We start from the raw sequence: 6,621 nt of genomic DNA on the forward strand, positions 1-6,621 counted from the left end.
GTTCTTTCTATCCAAATGTCAGTTCTCTTGTTGCCTGCCCTGGCTCAGTGCAAGTCTGCTAGTCTGATTTCTGTGCTGATACTTGTCTGTGTGTTTTTGATGGATTCCAGATGTAGGGGGCTAGATGGAAAGCAGGCAGGCCTGGGCATTGGGGAAACAGGTAAGAATTTGTCTGATAGAAATGGCTGTGGAAAACTTTCAGAGCAGAAGGTGCAAGGACAGCTTCAGTCCTCCTTGTTGGAATGTTGTTGGAGTAATTTATGAAATAATGATTTCTGCTAACTTCTTGACTTCAGGTGGCCTAATCTTGGCTGCTGATTACTCTCAGCTTGAACTGAGGATCCTTGCTCATTTGTCTTGCGACTGTCGACTTATTCAAGCTTTGAACGGGGGTACTGATGTCTTTAAGAGCATTGCAGCAGAATGGAAAATGATTGATCCTGAAGCTGTTGGAGATAGGACCAGGCAGCAAGCTAAACAGGTAATTTTTAGGAAGAAAATTCAGCAGCTTTCTGGGCAGGGAGATTCAATGTTCAAAACATCAGGGAGTCCCAATAGTATGGTTTTCTGTTTGGGTTCGGCTGTGATTGTTCAGTAGTTGCATTGTATGTCCTCCCACTCTCAATACATTTCAACTGGAGCTGTCTGGGTTTTGGGGGATGAGGGTGGAGAAAAGCAGCATGAATGGCTCGGACTCAGAGGTAGTCTCTCTTCTTGAATGCTCGCCCTTGTTCCCATACACTTGTCTTCCAGTGAATCACATTTTGTTTTGGCTCTGCTTTCTCCGCATGGCTTACCATATGGTTGCGGTTCTTCACACTGTCCTGGCAGATTTGCTATGGAATCATCTATGGAATAGGAGCAAAATCTTTAGGCGAGCAGATGGGGATTGATGAAAATGAAGCTGCCAATTACATAGAATCCTTCAAATCACGATACACAGGTTTGGATGTGGCTGTTTGGGAACTGGGTGGTGGTGGTGGTTTTTAATCCCTTCTCTCCATGTCTCTTCAAATCCTAAATTTGTCTCAGCCCTCTACTGCTCCTACCTCTTTTGAAAAAGCTTTTAATTTTGAAAAAGTCCAGTGCAGGAACAGAGCAGTTTGACACTCCGTAATGTTTTACTCTACACTCTGGTTTTATTCATCTTTAGGACCTTGGTTGTTTGCTTATTACATTAATTATTTTGTTGTTTTTTAAATTAATTAATAAGCCCTGGGGATTCATTTTAAAGCTATTAACTTTCTGAATAAGAAACACTCTCTTCCTTATTAAAACACACAGCTTCAAATGATATGCAGGACAACTTTAGACCACACTTCTTATAATTTTTAAATATAACCATTTCTCTTCTGCTCTTGTCTTCTGCTTTCACTGAGTTTTAAACTGTTTTACATATAACCCCTACATTTTTATCCAGCTGCTCAGTACAACTCTCCCGTGTTTTGTAAAAAGACATTGTTGCATTTCAAAGAAGCATGTTAATTTTTAGGAAAGCTATAGAGAGAGTAGAGCTGCAATCAGAAAATGAATGGAGGGCAAATGGAATGAGAGACAGCTAGCTCTAATCATAAAACTTGGAAATGTGCTGGAAAATTATGTTCTGAAGATTCAGGGTTTGTTTCTTTAGGAGACAGATGCTGAGAAATGGTGTCCTATTAAGAGTCTGTTTAGTCTCCAGTAATTTCTGGATAGTCTCTCCTTCATGACCATTAGAAATGACTTCTTACTTTTTCCCCTCTCGGTACACGTGTGTACATACAAACTCCACAATGTACCTTATATTGTAACTTCAGTTCTTATGAATTTTCATTTGTATGTATTGCCAGGCTGACGTGCTAAATTACATACCTAATGAATTGACTAATGCTGTCAGTCTTGATCTTGAATAGCTCCTTTTATGTTTTATATTTTGTAAACCGTGGAAAGAAACTGTCTGAAGTTAACTTTTTCCACTTCAGTGCAGTTATTACCTGAACCTGCAGTGAAAGGGACTCTTCCCCGTCTCACCTTTCTTTGACCTAAGTTTCTTTTTAACACTCTCGGTGGATTCACTCCTTCCCTTGCAAAGTACAGGTGGATGAGTTTCTTTCATCCTAGAATCTGAAGTGACACAGCCTGAAGTCAGGCAGCCTGAGGCATCAAGGGCTCTGCCTTCTGCTTTCAATTTACTCCCTTCCTACTACTTGTCTTTCCAGTGCCGGTCCAGGTCCTGACCTCTCCATTATCAATAATACATGTATGATCCTCTGTGCCTGGGCGCTGTGCAGAACAGACTTCCTACCTCCTTGCGCACAGCCAGATTTCCTGACACTATGCACTCTCTTCCACCTCAGAAATCTTAATAGGTTTCCCAGCAGAGCTGCCAATAGGCTGAATGAGTGATCGTGTGCCCTTATCCACTGGCAGGGTCTAGGAAATTTAAAGAATTCCTTTTCTGCTGCTTGGGTGTCCCAGACTGCTATCAGTGACCCCACTGAGAAGCGAACATGGAACATCAGGTGTATTAGGGAAAACTTTCTCTTTCCTTCCACAGGGATTCAGAAATTCTTGAGGGAGACAGTGAGGAGCTGCAGAAGAGATGGGTTTGTGCAGACCATCCTGGGAAGACGGAGATACCTGCCAGCTATCAAGGATCCAAACCCCTACAGTAAAGCTCATGTATGTTGAGTACAGTACTTTTTTTTAAAAATTTGTTTTATTTCTTTTTATTTTTAAAGTATTAGATTTCCTTGCATATCTGTATCTGCGGTTTTACAGGGTCTATGAGCTATCTTGGTCATGACCTTCCACTTCTCACTTAGTTCACTGTTCCCTCAGTTGTTCTCTGAATAACAGAGCTTTTGTCATGGTCTGCTTGACATAAGTCTTCTGTGACCAGCTGTACAGCTGTCATCACTGTGCTAACCTCACTTCAAAACTCCCACGTTGGAACTGGAGTGACTAATTTATTGAAATAAGTGGACATGACTTTAAAAAGCCTCCACACAGTGATGTGCTTAAACTCTTCAGGCTGAGTTGCTCCCACTCAGCATTCTTTGTATGTTATGTGCTGTCAGCACTTGAACAAGAAAGTGTGTTTCAGTCCTATATTTTTGGGTATTTGTTCCTTTTCTTATTTCACCTCAAAGGAAAATTGCTTTAACTTGTTAGATAAATATTTACTCAATACACACCTTTGCACTGGCATTATTTTTTTTCAAGGTCATTTCGGACACATGACTCTACTTCAGTAAGAGTGAATTGACTCCCTGGGAGATGTTGGTGCATTTCTGTGGGGAGGAAGCATTACACTTCTCAGTAGGAAGCTGGATCAGGTTGTGAAGCATTTAAAGTGGAAGGGAAGAAGTGGGGGAATTTGTACTCCAAGTAGTTAAAAGGGAAACAAGGATACTGTCAAAAAACTTTTGAGATGATTTGACTATTTAATCTGAAGGATACTTCAGCATGAAGTGTAGATGCACCTTCTGTTCAACTTTGATTTATTCTTTAAAAGCATATTAAAGATCAGTTAACGAATTATCTTCACTTTCATTTCAGCTTCCTCATAAATTTTTGCACACATTTCAGCTCTAATCAAAGAGAGAAGAATGTTTGAATACAGTTTTCTTGTCTGAGGTTTGGTTTAGTAGAGAAGTTGCTTGTATGGAAAAAAAGTCATTGTGTCATAGTGTGTTTTTGCACAGCTGTAATGCTGTGGCAGTCAGGGTTCAATGCAGCAGACCAGATTATGAATCCATGAAGTCCAGCTTCTTGCCTTTGGTTATCCATTCCTGATGGTTTTGAAGATAGGCAGAAGTGTCTCATGCTACTTGGCTTAACTGTGAGATTTTTCTTCTCTTCATGAAACTGTTACCATGTGTATATGCTTCTCCCTCTTGTGGCTTGTGACTCTAGCGGGTTATTACCCTTGATATTAATTAATTTTAAATTTATGGAAATCCTGCTTTTCTCAGTCACCTGGAGAACTTTGGTGTCTGAAGCTAGTCTATAATGTCTCTCTTTCAGGCAGATATAACCAACTTTTTATTTGGAGGTTTTACTATGCCTGTATTTGGCCATGTATTTATTATTTTTAACGAGGTACATGTGGCATGCTGGGTTTGATTTATCTTTTTGGGTGAGTTTTGAGAACAACTATCTCTGTTTAGGCAGAGCGACAGGCTGTGAATACAACTGTTCAGGGATCTGCTGCAGACATTGTCAAAACAGCCACTGTGAACATTCAGAGACGCCTGGAAGCTTTCTCCTCTGTGACCAAGTCCCACGGACATCTGGAGAGCTCCTTCCAGAGAGATAAGACCGGTACGCTCGCCTCTTCCTTGCACACTAGGGTGAAATTTTCAGTGTTACTAATGTGGATTAAAAAAAAAATTGTCTGGGGAAAAAAAAAAGTTAGGGCCTTTGGGCTAGGAATGGGAGACATTTTATTTCCTGACAGCAGTTAAGTCTGTTTCATGGGCAAAATGTCATAAGGAAAGAGGGATAATGTCTGCTCGACACACAAACTAAAGGAAGTGCTGTGATCAGGTCAGAAACCCCAGCTGCCTCAAAGCGGATCTTGCAAAGGGTGTCAGTGGGAGTTCATATGTGATACAGTCTGTGATGCCACCACAGAATTGTTCAAAAGTAGGAAGGAGAAACTGAGCAGATACTCTGAATTCAAAGGCAGTGAAAAGATAGAGTGGAACAACATCTAGTTCCAAAAATACATTTTTTGGTTAGAATTAAGTCTGGAATTTGTTGACTAGAATTTGATGTACAGAGGCTCCACAAGAGTATATGAAGCACTTATCAGCATAAGTTTCTTTTGGCTGCAGATAGCAAAGCTGTGCTGGGGTACTCATTCCCAGAGGAGTGCTATGAAGACTTTTTTTAGCATAATGTAGACAGTGTTTTGTTCATCAGTCATATATTTTTAGAAAGACAGCTTAAGGGATGGAGTGCTGTCTGTCTTTGATAGTTCATATGCTTCAACCTGAAACAAGAAGCTGTCTTAATATGAAAAGTCTGATTTGTAGGACTGAGAAGGAAAACTAAATCATTAATTGCTAAACCTCTAAAAATAGGTCAGGGAATTTTATTTTAGAGAGACAAGATTCAGAGGTCCACTATGAGTAGGAGGCACGTGTTTGGCAGAACTTCCCACTCCTTCCAGTAGCAGCAGCTACTGACCTTTGGCCAATGTAATTGTAGGAAGGTGAGTTGATGCATTTGTGACAGTTCTTCCTCCTCTGACACCAGCTGTTTCAAGAACTGAAAAGAATTCTCTTTCAGCAAGTTATAAATGCCTGTACCATAGAGATGCATCCTGCGTCATGTGACTTCTTTAATACTGCTGCTTCAGTGTGAGGCTTGTGTGAGGAACCAACGATTCTGTGAAACCCTTCCTGTAGTTGTGAACTGGAGTCCTCCTGTTAGATGACCTGAGAAATAAGTAACTTTCGAGTCTGTGTGTGTGAGGGTGTGTTTGTTTATTTTTTTAAAAAAAGCTTTTACCATGGAACTGTTTGTTCTGTTTTATTTTTGTTAGGCAAGGCCTACCAGGATCCTGGTTTTGTCAGCTGCCCACTTGTTTATTCAAAAATTGCTCTTTTTTCCTTTCCTTTTTTTTAATCATGAGTAGTAACTACAGTTTCAGATAACTGCATTTGGGAAGAGGTTTACTGCCTTTTTAGACTAGCTATTAAAATTATTTTGTAAGAAAAGCAGAATCCTAATTCATTGCCAAACAGAATGTTGTAAACCAACTTCTGATTAAACTTGACATGATTTTGTTTGAAAATTACTTTTAAAACAGATGATTCAGGACATGCAACTGTCTCTTGTTTCTATTCTGATTCATATCTTTAAGGCTGAAATGTTTATATCTAAAATGCTTTTCATCAACATTTTTCCCTCAGTAGCTGTACAAATATTGATAGAATAGCAATGTTTTGTGGCTTTATCTGTAGGCATGGGCTTTTTCATTTTCAAGTTCCTCATGCTTTTTTTCTCAGCGTTAGGAACGTGCAAGGGTTTTTTGACACAAGAAACACGCCTTTGCATAATGGTATCTAATGAACTGTGCTCTTTACCTGTGTAGGAAGGCTAGCAAGGAAGAGAAGCAGAGGGATGTTACATCCCATCAGCGGAGCTTTCTTTATCCTCCAACTCCATGATGAGCTCCTCTATGAAGTTGCTGAGGACGATGTCATCCAGGTACAGCCGTGCAGTTGCTTTTTCAGCTATCTACTGCATTATGATGTTTCAAACAAGCCTTCCTTCTAGGGGCTCAGCTTCTCTTCCCTGGATCCTCTCTTGCTGTGTGCTAAAAGGTGTCTGAAACCAAAGTTGAGTTGGATGAAAAATGATGTTTGTATTCTTGATGCCTGTATTTTCAGACTCAAGCCTTCCCCATTGCCGAAGTTCCTTTTTCCAACGTGTGCTTTGCTGCTTATAACAGCAGTTCGTACAACCTCTCTGCAGGACTTTTTTAGTGAAGTAGTTTAATATTGTTGACAGGTGTAGGGGGAAGTTTTCCCTCGTTTGGAGGTAATTTTGCCTCCCTGTTTACACTTCTGTCTTCTAGTGCCTCACTCAGAACATGTATTGTTACAGCTGTGGTTTGTACTTTTTGTA

General features: G+C 40.2%; 1 protein-coding gene across 1 annotated transcript in view; it reads left to right on the forward strand.

Annotated features, from left to right (window-relative positions):
• Positions 1 to 6,621, forward strand: part of POLQ (polymerase (DNA directed), theta) — a gene marked incomplete at its 5' end in the record, with an annotated part of 52,756 nt that overhangs the window by 42,500 nt on the left and 3,635 nt on the right. Inside the window, 5 exons of the mRNA XM_009700817.1 lie at positions 297 to 481; positions 832 to 943; positions 2,537 to 2,661; positions 4,152 to 4,305; positions 6,086 to 6,201. Of these exons, the coding sequence (XP_009699119.1) occupies positions 297 to 481; positions 832 to 943; positions 2,537 to 2,661; positions 4,152 to 4,305; positions 6,086 to 6,201 (692 nt within the window). The remainder of the gene's footprint in view (positions 1 to 296; positions 482 to 831; positions 944 to 2,536; positions 2,662 to 4,151; positions 4,306 to 6,085; positions 6,202 to 6,621) is intronic.

Source organism: Cariama cristata, unplaced genomic scaffold (genome assembly GCF_000690535.1).
Source record: "Cariama cristata isolate BGI_N322 unplaced genomic scaffold, ASM69053v1 scaffold5340, whole genome shotgun sequence".
NCBI classification, from domain to species: Eukaryota; Metazoa; Chordata; class Aves; order Cariamiformes; family Cariamidae; genus Cariama; species Cariama cristata.